General features: G+C 37.3%; 1 protein-coding gene and 1 long non-coding RNA gene across 6 annotated transcripts; one reads left to right on the top strand and one right to left on the bottom strand.

Moving 5' to 3' along the window:
• Positions 1–209: 209 nt before the first annotated feature.
• LOC6576311 (Krueppel homolog 1) lies at positions 210–20,121 on the bottom strand. 3 transcript variants are annotated; one of them, XM_032728496.2, is made up of 4 exons: positions 18,586–20,121; positions 4,047–4,807; positions 1,750–3,176; positions 210–1,684 (listed from the first exon to the last, which is right to left on the bottom strand). In XM_032728496.2, the coding sequence occupies exons 2-4, from the start codon at positions 4,788–4,790 to the stop codon at positions 1,312–1,314; spliced, it is 2,544 nt and encodes an 847-aa protein (XP_032584387.2). In that variant the 5' UTR covers positions 4,791–4,807; positions 18,586–20,121; the 3' UTR covers positions 210–1,311. The 3 variants fall into 3 exon arrangements, with proteins under 3 accessions (XP_032584387.2, XP_043864587.1, XP_032584388.2); XM_044008652.1 differs by lacking the exon at positions 18,586–20,121 and adding an exon at positions 6,560–7,085; XM_032728497.2 differs by lacking the exon at positions 18,586–20,121 and adding an exon at positions 5,844–6,042.
• On the top strand, positions 7,205–7,924 carry LOC122757186. 3 transcript variants are annotated; one of them, XR_006357124.1, is made up of 3 exons: positions 7,205–7,295; positions 7,363–7,506; positions 7,701–7,924. It is a non-coding gene; the product is annotated as an uncharacterized LOC122757186 (long non-coding RNA). The 3 variants fall into 3 exon arrangements; XR_006357123.1 differs by having other exon boundaries at positions 7,696–7,924; XR_006357122.1 differs by lacking the exon at positions 7,701–7,924 and having other exon boundaries at positions 7,363–7,589.
• Positions 20,122–21,005: the final 884 nt, after the last annotated feature.

The following is a 21,005-nucleotide window of genomic DNA, read 5'->3' as shown; positions in this document are numbered from 1 at the left end:
TTAGCCCTTTTGCTTTGTAGCTTTTAGATACTTCATTCATATTTATTGTTCTACAACTTCCACAAGCGAGCCCGAATGAATTCCCTAAACTTTCCGTAATTTGCAACATTGCCATTCTCCCAATTCGTTGACATGGTTACTCAAATAGGCACGGTTAACTGTTTTAATATATTTGGCGCCCTCTTCAAATAGATTTAAAATTTCCATAATTATTTTTTACGCAATTTATTTTTTATTATTATTTTGCTTGCGCTTGTAATATTTCATGCTACAATTTATATCTATATGTATATTACTTAGCGTTTACAAAAAATTATTTATGGCGCACACTTAATATGCGTTTTTACATCGACTTTTCTTGTTTTTTTTCTTTGTTTGTTGTTTTTGTTTTGTTTATTTAATATATTGTTGTGTTAAATTTTAACTTAATTATGCTTGCTTGCTCTTTGCTTATCAGTTCAATATTCTCCGTATAGTAAAAAAGTGTATTGAATTTTTGTGATTTACATTTAAAGTGAATTTTGATGTTTCAAATATTTCTTCTTTTTTTTTTGTAATTTTGTTTTGTTTTCTCTTTGTTTGTATATAAAATATAAAATGCATATCAAATTGATTTAAATTTTGTTTGCTTGTTTGGATGATGTACTTAATCATAATATAAAGTGATTTTGATGGGCGCGCATTAGTTACATAATCATATAATTGCATTTATAAATATGTATGTTTAGAATTATTTATATGTATTGTATGTATGTATGTAAATTAATTGTATTTAGTTGCTGTTGCTTTTGCTTTCGCTGCTGTTGCTTCTGCATTCCTGCCAATATGGCCTTAATTAGCATAAATAATTAATTGTATTCAATTATGAACGTAACGTATTATTGTTTTTCTTTTTCCTTTTCTTCACTTATCTCTATTGTTTATGGTTGAATTTCATTGTTTCTCATTTGATTTGTAGAAAAAGAAATGCAATGCCAATTGCTGCAATTGTTGACTTAAATAGAAAAACATAAATTTCAGAGAGAAACAAAAAGCAAATAATTAACAAAATACACACAGTTAAAATGGATACAATGTAAACGTAATAGGATATCATTTTTTCGTTCTTTTCTCTTAGTTTAGTTTAAAAACATATTTCTTTCGTACTCGTCTTCTTTTGTATAATACTTTTGGCATTTCTCGCTGCTAATTAAAAAAAAAAGTTAAACTATGCAAAGCGTGCGTGCATGCATATTATTTTAAAGTAAAACTAATTTCAGTTAGAATTTGTTGAACAGTCTTTATGCTGATTGATAGCCGCTGCCACGCCCACTACGAGGCCTTGGCAAACTGGATGACGGAGCTCATGCGCATCACCTTGGAGCCAGCGGAGTTGCCAGTGCCACCATCAGCACCACTCGCCGCTGATCCTGCCGATTCGTTGCCAGCTCCAGCTCCGCCCGCGCCTCCTGCTGCTGCAGCTGCTGCGGCAGCACTGTTGGAACAGCTGCCGCCCCCATTGCTGGCCTCGCCCTCATTCATGTAATGCTTGCGCTTGCGCAGCGGCAGCGTCATCACATTGCGATCGGCCATCATTAGGGAATCGCTTTCGGGCGAGGAGCTGCGCTCCGGCGACTCTGTGCTCGAGCGCAGTCCAATGGCCGCCTCAACGCGACGCACTATATCCGGATTGGGCAGGGAGGATCTGTGGATGAGTAAAATAACGATAATTAGTACCTATTGTTGAGGACGGGATTCGGATTGACTTACTCATAGAGCGGCACTGGCACATAGCCCTTGTGAAGTCCATGATTCACCAAATCGCCGCGCTTGAAGTGCTCGATCAGCACATTCGCCTCGTGCGTGTCATCATAGTTGGCCGCCAGATCGCTGACTAGTAAAGTGGGTTGCGATGCAACTGATGGCTGGTGCTGGGGCTGCGACTGCGACTGCGACTGCGACTGTGGCTGTGCTGTGGCCGCATGTCCACGTCGCAGCTGCATCATTTGCCAGGCAGCCTGCTGCACATCCTCATCATTGTCAATGACCTCATCGTGATCGCGTCTCGCTATGCTCGCCGCTTCGAGCAGTGCTGGATTGATAGTCAGCCCAGCAGCTGCTGCTGCTGCTCCTGCTCCTGCTCCTGCTCCTGCTCCTGCTGCTGTTGGCTGCAGCTCGACTAAGCTGGACGTCGGCTGCGGCTGATAGTAGATCATTTGTGGCTGCTGCGCTGCTCCTGCTGCTGCTGCTGCCGTCGACTGTTGCATGCTCAAGTCCGTAGGCAAATCCTCCTCCGCATAGCTGGGCAGCAGCTGCGCGCTGGCTACGCCGCTGTCCCGACTCAGTGCATCCGTTGTGGCCATATACTGAGGCGGCGTGGAGGCCTGACTGCTGACCGGCGAGTAGGTGGACGAGACGGAGCTGGGCGAGAGCGGCGCAGCAGCTGCTGCTGCCACTGCAATGGACTTAGCGCCGCCACGTGACTGACGTGGCTTCTTGACTGCCGGCGGCGAGCTGGGCGGCGAATTGTTGCTGCACTCGGAATTGCTGGCTATGGACGATGGCGAGCCGCTGGCAACTGACGTTGATGCTGCAGCAGGTGAAGCCGCTGCTGCTGCTGCCGCTGCCGCAGCCGCCTCAACCTCATCCTCGGGCAGCTCGTTGGCGTGGCCCTTGATGTGCGCCTCCATCTCCTTCTTGTTCTTGAAGGTCTCGTCGCAAATGGTGCATTTGTAGCACTTGGCCCCATAGTGCTGGACGCGATGCAGCTTGAGCACATGGTTGTAGCCAAAGTCCCGGAAGCAGATGTCACAGTGGTAGGGCTTCTCGCCCGTGTGGGTGCGCGAGTGCACCTTCAGCTGCTTGGAGCAGGTGAATCCCTTGCCGCAGCCCGGCTCCGGGCACTTGTACGGCTTCTCGCCGGTGTGCGTGCGCATGTGGATGACCAGCTGGCCGGACTGAATGAACGTCTTCTCGCACACGGAACACTTGTGCGGCCGTTCGCCCGTATGGATGCGCATGTGGCGATGCAGCTTGCCGGAGTGCTCGAACGCCCGCTCGCACACCTCGCACTTGTACGGCCGCTCCTTCGTGTGGATGCGCCGATGCACCTGCAGATTCTCCTTCACACTGAACAGCTTGTGGCAGAACTCGCACTCGAACGGACGCTCGCCCGTGTGCGTTCTATAGTGGCGAATCTATAGGAATAAGGAGTAAGGATTAGTGGCATTTCACTTGGCAGCGTGGAATATGAATGGAATTTGTGGAAATTTGCGTTTCCCATTGATCTACTATGCTGTAATTTTGGTAAACTTTTTAAATGAGCAAATAGATAAATTCACTCCTAGTTTAAGTCAGCTTTTTATTAGTAAATACATTTTAGACATCAGGCTCGAGTCTGGGTAAATGAAAGACTCAAAGGCTAGGGAAATATGCAAAAATGTCAATTTATATACTATGCATATATAATTTGAAATAAATTTTAAAAAATCAGAAAATTAAGTCTGTCCTAAATTGCCACAATTTTTCAGTTTGTGAATTTTATACAGCAGAGTGGAAAATGGGATAAAGAACTACTGAAAAGCTAGGCGGAAAAATTCGAGAATTAACTAAAGTACTCGTAGGAGGTTTCAGGTGCTCTAAATAGAAATGCCAATTTCATCTTAATAATCGAAAAAAAAAAAATTAGCGAAAAGACTCAAAATTGAATTTATTCAAAGCTTAATTTCAGAGCTGAACGCTGTATGAAATTGGCATTTCTATTTGGATTAGCTGAAGCTGAACATAAAAATCTATTCTGAGAATTACTTAAGTGCCTATATTTGATCAATTTTCCACAAGTTTATGTGGATGAGAGGATTACAATTACAGGAGTTACAAGTGTCAATCATCTAGTTGCGGAATATGCGCGAATTGGAAAAGGGAACATTTCCAAAAAAAAATCTATCTGCTATCAGCCAACTCATGTGGGATGAGGCTAACTAGTTATATTTTCTCACTCATTAGCTCCTATTCTATCCCCCTCTCCTTCCCTCTTCAACCTTCTCTCCATGCCTCCCGCAACTTACCAATCGAGCTGGCACCGCAAACGTCTTTTGGCACACATTGCACTGATAGGGATCGGCGCCGGCGGCAACGTTGGGCAGCGGCTTGATGGTGGGACTCTTTGGTATGCCCAGCGGCAGGCCGGCCTCGTTCAGTTCGATGGGCGGCGTTGTGCCCGCGGAACTGGAACTGGAACTGGAACTCGTACTGCTGTTGCCCACGCCCGAATTGAGGCCCATGGCAAGATCAGCGTTTTTCGCATGCGACTTCGTGTGGGACGTGTGGGCGGATTTGCTGCCAAAGGTCATGCCGCACTGTTCGCACTTGAATTGCGGCTTGTTGGCGTTCGGTTTGCGGGGCGTGGCAATTGTTGCTTTTGTTGCTGCAGCCGAAGCAGCAACGCTTGCTGTTGTGGTAGTTGCTCCATAGACTGCTGGCAATTCTGTTTTGACGCGATGCAGTTGCTGTGTTGTTGTTGCATCTGCAGCTGTTGTTGTTGTAATACTTTCATGTTGTTGCTGTTGTTGTTGCAGCACCAATTGATAGCTGGCAAGCTGTTGCTGTTGCTGCTGCTGTTGCTGTTGTTGCTGCTGCAATTGTCGCTGCTGTGGCGTCTGCAATAGCTCATAGTGCTCATGCTGGCCGCCAGGTGGCGCCACACCAATGCCTCCACCACCTGTCGCGGTGAGCGGCGTCTGCAGACAGAATTGCGTCTGACTGGGTTGCTCCGTCTTTATGAGCAGCTGATTAGCGGGATAATAGACCATGTTGGTTGTGGATGAATCTGAAGATGAACAAGAAGAAGAAGAAGAAGAGACGATAAATTAGTGAGCATTCATTTTGTAAAAATAAAATAGAATATACAAAAAAAAAATATGTACATACATATTAAATATTATAATAAAAAATGAATTTTTTTTAATATCGTTTAAAAATTTAAACATTATTTGATTAAAGCATTTTTAAAAGTTTGTAAGATAAACTAAGCCAAATTAAAAATTCGATAATGTATGATAAAAAAAAAATCCTTTTAAAACTCTTTCGATTGATAACCACTCAAACACTATTGGAGACATTCAATTTGAAGAGCAAATCTCAAGCTCTTCAGTGTTCAATGAAGTTTGAATAGTCATATGCCTATATGACAAGGGTTTTCACACTATCCAGATGGCTTAAGAGCTGTTTTGGATGTGTGCTGGAACCACCCTAGTTTTATTTTTTTTGTTTTTTTTTTGCTTTTGGGTCTTGACAACCTGCATTACGCATTTTCCTTGGAAGAAACAAAGCGCTGATGAGTAACAACGCAAAAGCCCAAAAGGTAGCCGCGTATACGGATATTTTGGATTATTGGGTGGTTGGGAAAACCCATTAAAGGGTGGGGGAGCAGCTCCCTTAACAATGACATGGGAAAAACCCACCCTACGTACTGCGAACTACGCAATTTTCTGTTATTGCCGGCCTAAGTTTTCACGAAAGGAAAAAAGAAAACGCATAAGCTTGAGGGGTAAACAAAGCGAAAGGGGAGAGACTGAGAGAGAGTGTGTGAGAGGGAAATATAGATACAACTACGCAATAGGGTGTTTCGTCATATTTCCCTAAATTTGGGGGAAATTATTTTTTATTCTATTTTTGCATCTTGTAAAGCTCGGAAAACCGGCTTTTGGTAGCTCTCTTGATTTGTTATTTTGATAGAACTTCCCCATCCTACGGCACGCGCCACACTTGCGTATACCAAAACAAAATGGCGCACGGCGAGTGGGAGCGCTGGGGGCGTTCAAAGTTTTTCCGGCTTCTTTCTTGAACGTTCCGTACTCTTTTACCTTTTGCATTTGTTTTCTTTTGCGTCGTTTTGGCTTTAGCTTTGGTTATATCCACCAAATCCGTTCCGGATTTATTTAGCACATCCTTAATCCAGTTCGGCTTGGCTGACCAAGTCTTTTTCTCATTGCTTCGTTCAGTCATTGTGATTTTTATTTGTTTTTATTTTTATTTTTCAATATCAAATTTTGCAGTCTGTTTTAATTGATGTTACGAAAGTCCAAAGTTCTTTTAAATGCAGTCCATAATAGTTTTTTTTTTTTTTTTTTGGTAATATGTATATATATTTGTTAAAGTTGGAGATCTTTTGTCTTAATATTATAAAGTTCTTTCGGTTTTTTATTTGAGGTAGTTTAGCGTTATATATTGCTTAATATTTAGATACACTTTTTACTTTAATTATTATTATATTGGGATATTATTTAGTAAAAACTTTTGTCAGACTCTTTTTTTCATCGATTTCGTTTGAGGTAGTTTAATTGCAAGTTCAGACTCTGTTTATATATATGTATATATATAATGTTTGCTTTTTGTGTAAATCAGTCCCGAGTTTTTACATAAGTCTTAAGTTCTAGTCATATTGGGCATAAAATATTTTATGTCATAACTTTACTGAATATTTTTTTTAAATTATTTTTTTTTTTATTGATCATTGGGTAAATAAATATTTCAATTTGCACTTTTCTCCGTTTTTCTTAAACAACGATTTTCATTTTGCGCGTAATTTTCGCCTTGATGACGTTTTTCTTCAAAATTTTGATAATTTTTTTCAGGTCTTTGGACTGTTGCCCTGTTGATGTTGGGGGCTGCTGCTGTTGTTGCTGCTGCGTTTGATGATGATGATGCTGGTGGTGGAGGTGCTGGTGATGATGATGATGATGATTGTGTTGGGTTACCAAATGACTGCCTTGGCCTGAACACCGTTGCATGCGCATTTTTCTAAACGATCTGAGGATTTCATTCATTGAGAAATCAGTCATTTTCGAGCTCCACTCGTACACACGCACACGCACGCACACACATGAAACACAAACAGACGCACACATACACACACACACACGCACACACACTGATTGACAGTTAGGGAAGTTGGAAACGTTGCGCAGTTGGTTCACATTGCCGCACGCGAAGTGGCTCGTTTGATGGTGCAGCGGAGACTGGTGGGTGAGTTGCCCAAAAAGTGTGTCGAGAACCCAAACTCCAGACCGAAAAGCAACCACCACCAACAACACCAGCAACAGCATGAGTGAAACGTCCCATTGATCTGTGATGTTAAGAACAAATTTCCCAAAAGTGCGCGACGCGCATTCAATTGGAAAAGCGAGTTTTTTGAGTGGTTTCTAATTTGAGTGACGTTTGAAAGGGCAATTCCAATTGGTACATTTGAGGGGGAAAATTTGAGTGAAATTCTGCGCTTACTGAGCTAAACGCACCAAATTGGATATTTTGATTGGGTAATTATTTGAGCTATTTCCCATTTAAGCGACTGTATTAGCAATTGGGAAATTTCTTGCATTTTAGCAGGAAATTTGTAAATGAGCGGAATGTGAGGTGCCGGGAAACTTGAGTGGGACACTTATTGGTTGGCATTCCTTATTGGATTTATGGGACTATGAATAGTGTTTGAGTACTTTCGAATTTAGAATATAAAACATAGTATATCAGGTATGACTCATATCGAATGCGGAATCTAATCATATTGATAAAGAAAAATTCAACTGAATTTAATACATAGTACTCCACATAAATAGAGCAGATATGTATATATACACTTTTACGATATAACTAGTTAATATCAATAATATGATATAGATAGTTACTAGCAATAATAAAGCTAAAATATTCCTTGATTAGATTAGATCCTAGACTGGACGAACTGGAAACTGGGCCTAGCACAACAACTCTAAAATAGTGTAGAGCACTTAGGAGATTCAATAGAGAGTGTGAGGGGAATGGTACCAAAATAAATCATGTCAAAGTTCTATTAACAAATTTGCCATAAATAGCATCTGCTGATAATTAATATAATCTAAAGATTTCTAATCAATTATATATACATAAGTATATATATAGCGAAACAAATATGTAATAATATATATATGTATTTAAATATATTTGTTTACACTTTAATGTGCACAAAATATATATAAAACAGATTTTTAGATTTTATATTTTAGATTTTTTTTTTTTTTTTTTTTTTTTTTTTTTTAAACTTAAAAACTTTTAAAATAAATATATATTTAAAAACATTCAAAAATCTTTTAAATTAAATATATTATACAATAAATAATTTTGAATAATTTTAATTTTTTGAAATATATAGAACCACATGAAGTTATTTATTGTTTATTTATACAAGATTCTCTTATTCAAATAAATTGATTTTCTTTAACAGATCCAAATCTATATATGTATGTACATATGTATGTATGAATGGAAACTATAACAAGCTGTTTCTTCATCTTCTTGACTCAGTTCCCACCGATCTTAGCCCAAGGCAAAAGAAATCAACTCAAAATATGAAAAGCGCCAAAAAGCATGAAAAATCAAATGTGTAAAACTAAGAATATTCTTTCTTTTCGTTTTTTTAAGCAAGTTCAAGAAACTTTTTCAAGTTTTGTGTTGTTTGTTTGTGTGCATTTATGTGTTTGTGTTTGTGTTGGACTCTGCCTCACACAATTCGTAAACTGGCGCAAAAGTTCATTAACATTCGACACAAAAACTATTTTCGTGGGTCTGTTGAAACGAAAATTAAATACGTATGTATGTATCCGTATTTATCTCTCTCTCTCTCTCGCTCTGTCTGTCTCTTGAAGGTAAACCCAAAAGCAACAACAAAGAGTTTGTCTCTTTATCTATTTAAGAGGTTAAAAACACTACGAGCGCACAATAAGAGCTCGGTCAATGATCGTCGAGATCTATTTGCCCTCCCCCTCTTCAATCACACTCTCTCACTCACGCTCTTTATCTCTCTCTCTCTCTCTCTCTCTCTCTCTTTCTCTCTGTCACTGGGAAATGTTAGATACACATGTTTCATCTCAAATTAAGCTGTTTACCGTTATTTTGTTGGGATAGCTCAGAAATGGAGCGCGACGCTTTAAAACTGGTCTTGAAAAAAAAAAAAAACAACAAAAAAGTCGAGCGTGCGAGAGAGAGAGTGAGAGAGCGTGATCAGTTTGTTGGATAGATCAGTAAAGTGAACAGTTATAGGTAAGCAAGAGATGCAGCAAAGAGAAAAGGAGGTGGAGCTAACAGGGCAATCCAAAGAAAGCTGCACTTAGAACATTCCGGAATCTGACCTTTTATAAGTTTTTATAGATTAATACATATTTCTATGAGTTTTTAGAGAATTTTAAATATGTATGTACATTCATGGTGCTTTTATAAACATATACAAATACATAATTATTTTTATTTATTATATGTAATTATAGTTTTAATATTTATAGTTTTAAATTACGATAATAATATATATTTTTTATTTATAGTTTAAAAGTTGTTTAATCACACATTTTTAATGAAAACAAAAAACGATAAACAGTATTTTTTTAAGATTAGCAAAAATTTCATTTTCAAACTTTTGTAACCTTTGATTTATTAAAATAATAAAATCATTCTTTTCAATTTGTTTACGAAAAAATAACTTTATATTTATGAAAAATTATTATATTGATTTTATATTTCTTTAAAATATTAAGTTTTCTTTTCTAAATTTGTGGTCTCATAGGTTTTTTACTATGTCATGTTCATCTACATCCCATAAAAAAAATCCACTTAAAGATCTGAAATAGCGTTTGAAGTATAAATTAAAGACATTTCAAGCAATTAGTAGTGCTTCAAGAAATAGCAAAAGATCGAGGCACACACCTCTAGAAAGACAAGTAAATATATATTTACATAAACGTACAGATACTCACATACATATATATAGATATATGTATGCTCTATGGGGAGCTACAGCTCGATGTTCATGGTTTTTATTTCAGTTCTTTTTTATTTTTTAGTTTTTTTTTTTTTGCGAGGTCAATGTACATTTAAATAGACGCAAATTGTAAGCTTTTTTCTCTTTCGCTGTCTCTTTCTCTCTCCCACCCACTGGGATTTGTTTACGTTATATGTCTGGCGTATCCATTACACAAATATCTAATAGGAACATTTCTTGCTCTGATAAGATATTCGCATACATAATTATTTGTTTAGTCTAGCCGAAAATTGTCGAATATTGAATGAACTTTTGTTGCGGAAATTTTTTAACAGTAACAAAAATGAAATGAGCGATAAGATATTGATAACGAGACAGAAGCGTGCGGTATGTTACTTAAGATAGAAACGCGTGACTGGGAATTTTTGGTAAAAGTTAATGGAAATTCCTAGAAAAATTCATATATCGCTTGATTATGGAGCGATTCAGAAGAAAAATTAAATAAAAGAAGTAAGTTTAGTTTCATTTTGAAATTCGGAAGAAAATTGAATAAAAATTACCCTTTCTATCAGTAGCAAAAGTAAATAAATTATACAGTTTCAGGTAAGAATTCTATTTGTATAATTGTGTTTCCAACTAGAATATCGACTTATTTCTAATCTATAATAATTTAAAATTTTGCTCAATCGGATTGCATTAAGTGTTTGCCCTCATGTAATCAAGCCTTTCACCTGAAGGATTTGTCCTTCCAGTGTCCACAAACAAATAAAAATTGCGAAGGTCTAGACGATGAGATTAAACAGCAACGTCAGAGCAGAGGACACCAGCACCAACACACACACAGATTCATATTCATAGGCATGCCTATTTATTGTCTATGTATGCGTGCGTACATACCTTTGAGTAAACGAGCAAACGAATGACGGACGTTGGCAAAGGAGAGAGGGTAAGAATCCAACAAATTATATACCCACACACACACACATACACACGCACACATTCATACACATAGCGGTTGGCCTAGGTCAAAACGACGCGACGCTACGTTTTGAGCGCTGAACGTGTTCTATTAGACAGCAGACGGGGGTGGGTGGGACGTCTTTAGACGGCGCGTGTGCAAATTAATATAATAATAAGTTTAATATTCCAGCATGACTCTACACTTTTCCAATAGATAATCGACAACACTGACGCCATTTGTCATTGTAATAACATTCAACAAATATATGTACATATACAAATATGTACATATGTATGTATGTATCTATAAATGTTTTTTTTTTTTTTTTTTTGCATTAGTTGGTGAAATTAAATATTTTCATGTCAAGGTAGAAGGCGAAAGGAAATCAAGGCTGCCAGCAAAAAACAACCCTCATAATTTTCACTTTCGCAATGGCAATGGTAGTAGCAGCACCAGCCCCATGTGCAAGCGGTTCCCTTTCATTTAACAGCCTCGCTTTCCAGTCACCTTCCCATCCGCCCACCGTTCAGCCTGCAATCGGCAGCAGCAACAACTACAGACAGCATGCTTACTCACTGCACAAGCGAGCTCACATAAGCAGACACACGCACACACACTGCGACAGTTGCGCATTGCCTGCTTGTGGCTAATGTTGAAAACTCATGCACAGCCTCCTTATGGGCGCGCACACAGAACCAATGTAAGAGCGCCAGCCACCAACCAATGTGCTGTCGAAAACACTTGCACGCCCTCCACGTGTAGTTCAAGTTCATGACAAACGACGAGCACACGAGCGATATGCAAGCGAGAGAGTGTGAGAGAGAACGTTGTGTGCGAAGTGTGAGCTTGCGTTGCTGTCGCTGCTTTTGTATGTTGTCTGCAGTTGACGTCAGCGTCGCGTCGCTGTCTCTGTCGCTGTCTACGCTGACAGCGCCGTGCAGTTTTCTGACGGAGGGCGAGTTCTTCTATGTGCATGCCTATGAGTGAGCATGTGTGTGTGTATCTATGAGTGTATGACCGTTGCAAAATTTGCATTGCATACTTATTTCAAAGAGCTTGTTAAATAATCTAGAATAGTGCATATGCTAGGCATTTTTTGGTAATTACAGTTACAAATTACGAAAATTTCATTTACATTTTGATAGCTCAGCGTAAGTCGAATCGGCGACAAAGCAACCTCATTCCGCGCTCGCCATCCAGAAGGGTCAACAACCTAACGAAAAGCTCATGACGACGATAATACATTTTATATTTTCGTATGTATTTTCGAAAAATGTAAAGAAAAGAAATCCGAAAACAAAGTGAACATGTTCACACACACATATATATACAATGTATATATACATACGCATACATATGCGTACATGTGTATGTGTGTGCGTGTGTTTGTAAAAAGAAATGTGAAGCTTCCAGTCAGAGTCGAAATTTCAGCTGCTGCTGCCAAACTGGGCGATCGTGTTGTTGTTTCGCTTTGTCGTTGTCGTTGCGTTGGGATCGCCACAACAAGAACAACAACCACACTCAATACACAAAAATTTGTGAAAACCTCAAAATAAATACATGCACACACACTCACACACACATGTATAAAATGAATAATTCGATACCGAAAAAAGAGGCGGCATGCAAAAGTGTTTTTTTTTTTCTTTCGCCGTTTTTTCATACGTGCCGAATTTAATTTCTTCTTTGTTCGCTGCTGCAAAAAAGGGTAAAGGAGAGATGTGAAGAGAGCGAGCGAGAGAGAGAGAGCGAAGTGAAGATACTCCAGCAGACATATTGAATTAGCATTTCGTGTCATTATTGTTAAATAATTTAATTAAATGTATATTTATGACTTGACAAAAGCAAAAATTACAAATTTTAAGCGAGGTGTGGTTCTAGAATTTTGGTTTACACAGCAAGAAATAAACAAGTTTTCGAGTGTGTAAATGAGCATGTGATGTTTGTATGTATAAGAGATACATATGTACATATGTACATATTTATAAGAGTGAGGAGGTTGAGAGGTTGAGTGAAGGGGCCCGAACTTCCGCTAATGAAAATAACATTATGATTGAATTTTTGGAGGCGTTGCAGCTGGGTGTGACAGATTGTATAAATATGTATACATATATATATTTTATATAGGTTTGTCAATTATTGAAGATCTTTTAATAAACAAATTAACAACAATTAGGTATTCATTTTATTATTCTGTATGTAAACCTGATATCAAATGTTTTTGCGTCAATGCAAGATCCTGTAGATACATGCATACATATGTGTATACATAAGCACAGACCTGTTTGTTTGCTATAGATGTAGATATGTATACACATACACACATATATAAATTCATATATGTATGTATATTCTACTATTTTTTTTTTTTTTTTTTTTTTTGGCAAAACTCGTTTGGCAGGTCGTTTGACAACTAACCCTCGAAAAAAAAAAGCTTGGGAGCAACTTGTATTTTTTATTATTAGAATTTGAGTTGGAAAAGGGCAAAAGCTATTAGAAATACTGCTTAAACACATTACTGACCAAGCCAAAGTCATAACTGTTTATATATGCATTATCTAGCTGTCGATCGGGCATAAGAACACAAGCTAAATAGCTTTTCTAGAAGTTTGCAAATGTTAATTGCATAAGACAGAGACAGCAATAGGCAGCGGAGCGCAGCAAACAGCAGCTACAGCTGCGCCTTGAACTTGAATTTGAGCAGTAGTAGCAGCAGCAGCAGCAGCAGCAGCAGCGACTGCGACTGCGATGTGGCCTTCAAATGAAGTTCGGTACAGCGAGCAAATTGAAAATTAAATGCGCATAACAAACGCAAGTCTGCCGAAGAGAGCCAGCCATAGTGTCGACAGAGAAAGAGAGAGGGTGTGAGGCGAGCGAGTGAGGAGTGAGAGTCCGGAGAGCTTGTGCAATGCAGGCGCGTACAGCCAAACGGCTGCGTCAAAAAGCAACGACGCCGCTGCAACTGTCCTTGAACTTGGCAAACTTTTTTTTTTCTTCTGTTTTTGCAGTTTTTGTTGTTTGGCCCAACGAAGACCAGCAGCACTTGCATGTGCATACACACACACACACGCTGAGTGGCAGAGAATCGGGCGAGCGCATGCAAAAGCAGCGTCCACCATTTGCTTTATTAATCTGCAGCAGCAGCAGCAACGTTGACGTAGGCAGCGACGCCGACTGCAACGCCAGTGCATGCATACGGCTTCAAATGTTGCGCTGCCCATAGGCTTGCTCTTTCAAGTGTGTGTGTGTGTGTGTGTGTGTGCATGTGTGGGTATCGATACAGTCTGCGTATAAGAATTATTTAAAATGGCGGCCTTCAATGGAAATCAAGGATTTTATGAACAGTCAAGGTTAATAATTATTGGAAATACAGGTATACAAACTAAATATATAATCATTTTATAAAATTACCAGTAACTGTATAAGTATGTATATACATACATTTATAAAAGTTCAATAAAGAAAAAATCTGTAATATTGTTAAGAGATAAGCCTGAATATTTACTTTTAGAAAACAATATTATGGAATATTCGCATAAGTAATACATAATGCAGATACATACATATGTATATACGAGCTATCATTATGTATGTATGTATGTATGTATCATGTTTACAGCTAGTATAAGATTTCGCTATAAACAAGCTCGTACATGACTTCATTTTAAACATCATTAGATCTTGAAAGGGGAAGTTTTTTAATGTGACAAAACAGTTTTGTGCGCCGTTACTAAGCGACAAAAAAAAAAATAGAAAATAAAGAACACACCGATTTCACAATTCTCAAAAAAATAAATAATGAAAAAAACCTGACCACAGAGCACAAAAAAAAAAAGACACAAACACTATGAATCAAGAGAATGACGGGCACAACAGCTCACACCATTTAGTCAGAATTGGCAATTAGAACAAAGAACTAAACATATAAACAGGCTGTCTGTATGTGTAGAGCCATATATAGACCGATCAAATTAGAAATAAATATATACATATGTATAAATAGGTAAATATATAAGCAATACTTGAGCAAAATTGTTATCCAAGGTCAACAAAAAAAATTTTTTGTTTATATGTACATATTTATTATTATATCATGAAAATAAATAAAACATCGAGTGCGGATAGCAGTTATACATACATACATACATGTACATATGTATATATAGATTGTTATATACAGATATCTTATTTATGTTTATATAGTATCTTGGATAAATACAAAAAATCGAAAAGAACGTTCAAGAACGTTAAAAGTAACAAAAACAAACTAACTAACGAACACGTTATGAAAGACAATAATACTGCGCTAAAAATGCGACTAGAAGTTACCCTGGAAACAAATAAAAATGATGCAGCTATATGCTGATATAATGTATTGTAATCGATATTATTACTTATCGATATATTTGTATACATGATATCTATGATTATTTCTGTAAATTTGCTTTGTGAACTAATATACCCCACTCCAAATGCTTTCAATATGCACAGGGTATTCTAAATATGGCGGATCGCGCCGGCCGGAGGGTAACGTGAGCACACACGCACACACATACACACATACAGCACATACACACAGACGTAAGCAAACATAGCTTTTACGCATGTCTGCGAACCGGCTTTTTGCCTTAGAATCATTTTTTAGCCCGAAATGTATCCGTCAGATACTCAACTGAACATTTGCGTTGCTGAGTGTGTGTGTGTGTGTGAGTGTGTGCGTGTATGGGAATGTTGCAATACAAAATATAATGGGGTAGGCAAAGGGTTGCCAAATGCTATGCCAATAAAGCGAAAAAAGACGATGAGGAAATTATAGCTCATTCCGAGTCTCATTCTCATTCATATGACCGAAACAAATGCCAAATTCTTGATAAGCGACAAGTTTATGAATTAACTGTAAAGCTCTTCATCTAATGGAATTTTGTGCGAAGTGATTGCCAGGGAAAAAGTCAAAGCAAAAAAAAAAATAAAAATAGAAATAAACAGTTTTGACTGATAAGCCACAGTGAAATGGAATTTTTATGCTATTTATTTATATTTATTTGATTGGGGCATGAAATTTCGCTTTCAATGCTAACTAAACGAAGCGCAAAAAAGGAACATTTATTGGCTTGGCACTTGAGAAACGAGCGTTTTATCTCTTCCTCGGGCTCTCACTCTTCTTCTTCTTCTTCTTCTTCACGTTGTTGTTCTGTGTGTGCTTAAGAAATTTTCTTATAATGTGAGAGCCAATAGATATTTTGTTTGTCGATAACTTAAAGTTGCTTCGATTTGCAATTCATAAACGAAGTTGGAGTACCCTAATCGAAAGTAACCGACTACGAGCTACCCTGAATAATAAATAGAACTGTTATGAGCTTTACTATGGGTAGTTCATTCTTGCACAACTTTAGTTGTAGTTTAATTTTGTGTAACTACTTGTAGAGAATGCTATCTAGATGTGACTATTTGACTAAAAAAAACTTTCTATAGGGCAAGTTCGATTCAGATTGTCATCTTGCGGCCTGCCACGCCTCTTTCTATTTGCAAACATACTAACAAAACAATTATAGCTTAAATGTTCATTTTTAATGGGTAGCTAATTTGATAGCAATAGTGATAGGAAATTTGGTGTTTGGGATTCACCTGAAATGAGTAGTTGAGAGATAAAGTCGTTAAAAGGAAATTATTGCTTAAATATATCGGTAAATTATACAGTTAGCTTTATAAATAATGAAATTGATGTCATATATGGTATATCAATAATGTCCGAATACACTTAGCAGAGCTGAGATATTTATCATACATATGTACATAAATATTTACTTATATATATATAGGAAACACATTGCTTATCATATCGGACTTAAAAGAAATTTATAAATTCTGATATATGTATGTACAAGCATATACACAAAAGCAAACAGGGAAGTGAAATTGAAATAATCTGATTTGAATTATAAATTCTTTTTCTCCATCTCTCTTTCTCCATCTCGTTATCTCTTGCTCTCTCTCTCTTGCGATTGGTAATCTCTCAATCAATTGTGGTTTCATGAGCACGACGCTTCGACGTTTCCATTCATAAAACGCAACTAAGCAGAACCATGAAGAGATACATTCAAATAGCGCATCGATAAGCAAATGCTGGCCAAAAGCGCTGATAACAACAGGTGTGCCTGGTGGAACGTGAATGAACGCAGCTAGCACAGCGCAGCAAGCTTGAAATGCTGAAAGCAACTCAAACACCTACGTAAATCAACTGTCAAATCGGTTACCCGTCGATAGCGATAACACGATAACAGCACCAGCAACTGGAAAATATGGTACTTTATTTAGACTTGAGCTCCTTTTTTTTATAATTGAACAGTTAGACGTTGTATGCTACGCCGCATCGATACAATTTCCTGTGCACATAAATACCCCAAATATCAATTTCCAAGATTATTTTGGCATTTCGAATCGTTGTTGACGCTATTACTGACCTTCAGGCACAAAATTAGCAAATAGATAAAATACAAGCATACTTGAACAATAACAAAAATTAGATAGATTCACGGGACTCTTTTTTTATCGCTATGAAAATTGCATAAGTACAAAGTGAGCAATAAAGGTTTTATTGTCCACAGAATGGAAAAAGTTTTATCAGAGGGTTAAAAGTGCTTTTAAAAATGTTAAGATTAAAATTCAATTCAATAATATATTAAGAGCATATTTATATATTTTTGATTTGAATTGTTTAAGAATCTACTATAAACAATTTTAACATATTTTTACGAATTAAAAATAAATAAAAATCTTAATTTAAAATATTACCTAAGTCAATTCTTTACATTATATTTAAATATTTGTATAAAATTTTTTATTTGGTGATGAAATAATTTAAACTATCTTCCCTTAGATATTGTCGAAGTGCAACGAAAGTCTGACCAAAGTTCGTCATTTGATAGTCAACTCATGTTGATAATAAATAAAAAGTCTTTCGCCCACTGACATTATCAGTAATTAGCGAACATAAAGAATCGTGTGATCCTTCTCTATTATGTATGCCAATTGTGTGTGACTCATGCGATTGCAGGTAATGAGTCACAGTGGTTTAGGAAACCCCTTTGATATACAATTGATCATTATCGAAAAGCATTTGAAATTAGTTTGTAAGACCCATTGGGCTTGGATGATGTCGGTGACTCAAGTGCCCCACAGGGTTGAGTCATCTGGAATCTAGTTGAGATAGGATATTTTAGCAGTGGTACTTTATGGGTGGGTGGGTGATTGGGTGCTTAGTCCGAAGTCTAATTAGTCAAATCATTTAAATAGATAAATTTATCATCATGATATAACTGATTTCCCATACAATCTACTCATTTTTTTTTTGCTGAATCATGGGGCGTATGCGCAATTTTGGCGTATGGCAGTACTTGAACTAAGCTAGAATTTCGTGTTTATAAAGGGAATATATGTATATTATAATCATATAATTATGGAAGCGTCATTTTAGAACATTTCTAATATTGTGAAATTTTTGGGTTGCTCATTCACCGACATTATCTCGAAAATATATTAAGTATACGACGCGTGTACAATTACCAAATAAATGCTCTTCGAGTTTTTTTTTATGAATATTTAACCAAACAAAAATATAAATACTATTATTATTAAAAATTCAAATTTATAAGAATTCAAAGAAATATATATAAATTTTTATATACATTATAAATATTGCAATAAAATAATCTAACATACAAAAATTTGCGTGGAAAAAGGTATATCTATATATTTAAATTTTATGTTATATTTTTATTATATATATATAAAAAAAAAAAAAAAGATAAAATATTATTTTAATTAGAAATATAATTTATTATTGCTGTAAACAAACACTTACCATAAAATTAAATGAAAGTCCACAATATAAATTGATAAAATATTCCTTGCTGTATTCCCAAAAGGCAAATCCAAATTCTCGCTTGATTGGAGATAATTTCCTTTCGAATTATATATGCACGAGGATTGTACTGTTATTTTGAATTTGCAATTTATATTTTTTTATTTGGCTAAAACACTTGTTGTCGCGCGAATCGACGGGCGGCAAGTGTTTTGTAGAACTTTTTCACTGTTGCGCACTCGAGGCGAGGTATAATCGCCGTGAAACGTCTCTCTCTCTCTCTCTCTCTCCTTCTGTGTCTCTCACTCACTCTTTTGCTTGTGCTTTGAAGGCGAATAACAAGCCTGCACTTGTCGCTCGACCAAATTACCAAATTCTGCTTTGAGCGTACGTGTGTGTGTGCATGTGTGCGCGCCCGTTAGAATCAGAACTATGTTACGCGAGGCAACGGCGCTGACTGAGCGAACGCAACGATCGTCGCTGTTTGATATTAAAATTCTATAAGAATTGAGCAGCAGCCGCAGCAGGCAACTGAACTGAGCCGAGCTGAGCAGAGCAGCAGCGCAGTTGACGCAGCCAAAAGTTGACTGTTCTTAATCGTTGTGTGAGCGAGAGCGTGAGAGCGAGCGAACCAGTCGTGTGCTCGCATGTGTGTGTGTGTGGGGTGTGTGACGCTGCTTTAGCTTTGGCGACGATTTGCTGCTTGTTTCTAATTTTTTTTTTTAATTATTATTTTTTCATATAGATTTTTAAGTTTAATTTGCGTTCGTTGCTGTTGTTGTTGTTTCTGTTGCTGCGGCGAATTTCCGTATTAAAGGTTCACACATACAGATGCCCAACTGTCTGTGTGTGTTATTTATAATCTTTGCTGCTTTTGATTATTTGTATGTGTATTTGTAGCTGCGCAGCACTATGATTGCTGTTGTTGTTGTTGTTGTTGCTGTTACTGCTCTGCTATTAGCGTTTTGTTGTTGCGCACATTCACACGCCACTAAAAACAATATTGACCTAGGTTATATATACTATATATGCAGATACACACATACATATATACACACACACTTCAGTATATCTGATTCTTGTTTTTTACACTCCGTAATATATTTAATCGTTTTTTTTTTCTAGGTTATATTTTAAGTAATAATTTGATACACTTTTTCCATTGATTAATTTACATATGTTTAATATTTATAATATTTATATATATTTGTTATCAGCCTTTAGTTAAACAAACAATTTACCGTTCATAGTAAAAACACAAATTGATTTAAGAATTGCACTTTTTGTTGTTGTTAAAGAAAACACTTTAAGATTGGCTACGCTTTAGTTTTAATTATTAAAACTAAACAATAAGGCAAAGGAGATCAAATAACGTTGTTTATTATTTTATTCGTTTTCTTTTTCTTATTCGTTCTGTTGAACTATTTAAACAGCAGCTTTTTTGCTTAGTTAAAAGCTTTCTAATACTATTGAAAGTTCTTTAAAGAACAGAAAACGCTGCCGTTTGTCGTGTTGACGCGTCGCCAGCTCGCTGAGAAATACGAAATGGCGGCCAGCGTTCAAAATTTGCCGAGAACAACACGCTGGCAGCGCAGCGGCGTAGCGAGCAGTGCGCAGCAACGCAACTGTGACTGCGCAGTCGACGCTATTCTTGAATGGCAGCAGCGACTGCGACAGAGACTGCGGCAGCAGCAGCGTCAACTGAAGAATGAAAGCGCTGTGTATGCAAGTATGAGTGAATGTGTGTATATATGTGTGTGTATTTATCTGTGCATGCGTGTGAGTTGCTATATCTGTGTTTGGGTGCTTAAGCCGGCATTTGAGACAGCAGCTGCTGCGGCTGCTTCTAACGCATGTAGATATTGTAGATACAAAACCTGAAGCTGTTTTTTTTTTGTTTTTTTTTTGTTTAGAAGGCGCAGTGGCGTTCTGCTGCTACTGCTGTTATTTTCGGCAATTGTCTTTGTCGCGTTGGCGTTAGCGTCGACAGCGACGCGTTGCGAAGCGTCAGCGACAGACGCGCTCAACTTACTCAATAAAATTTTTATTATGATATCTACGCACACGAATATAATTCGTACGGCTGTTCAATTTGCATTGTTGTTGTTGTTGTGGCTGCTACCGTTGTTGTTGGCTTCGGTGGTGATTTGCTTTCGGTTCTTATCGCCGTTGCTTCTGCTGTTGCGACTGTTGTTGCTGTTGTTTGGTCAGTTGTTCTTTTTTGTTCGCCGTATTTTCGCAGCTTTTTTCTCTGCTGGTGACGTATGCGTCTGTATGTATCTATATATAAAATTCTATATATGTATGTATGTGTGTGAGTATGGAGGGTTCAATTTGTGATTTGTTAGCATGAATCGAAACATTTACGATGCTTTCGTCAACTTCGTAGATAACTAAAGATTAAAGATCACCTGATACAA

This window comes from Drosophila mojavensis, unplaced genomic scaffold (assembly GCF_018153725.1).
Source record: "Drosophila mojavensis isolate 15081-1352.22 unplaced genomic scaffold, ASM1815372v1 contig_36, whole genome shotgun sequence".
Lineage (NCBI taxonomy): Eukaryota > Metazoa > Arthropoda > Insecta > Diptera > Drosophilidae > Drosophila > Drosophila mojavensis.
This window is presented reverse-complemented; position numbering and strand designations above follow the sequence as displayed.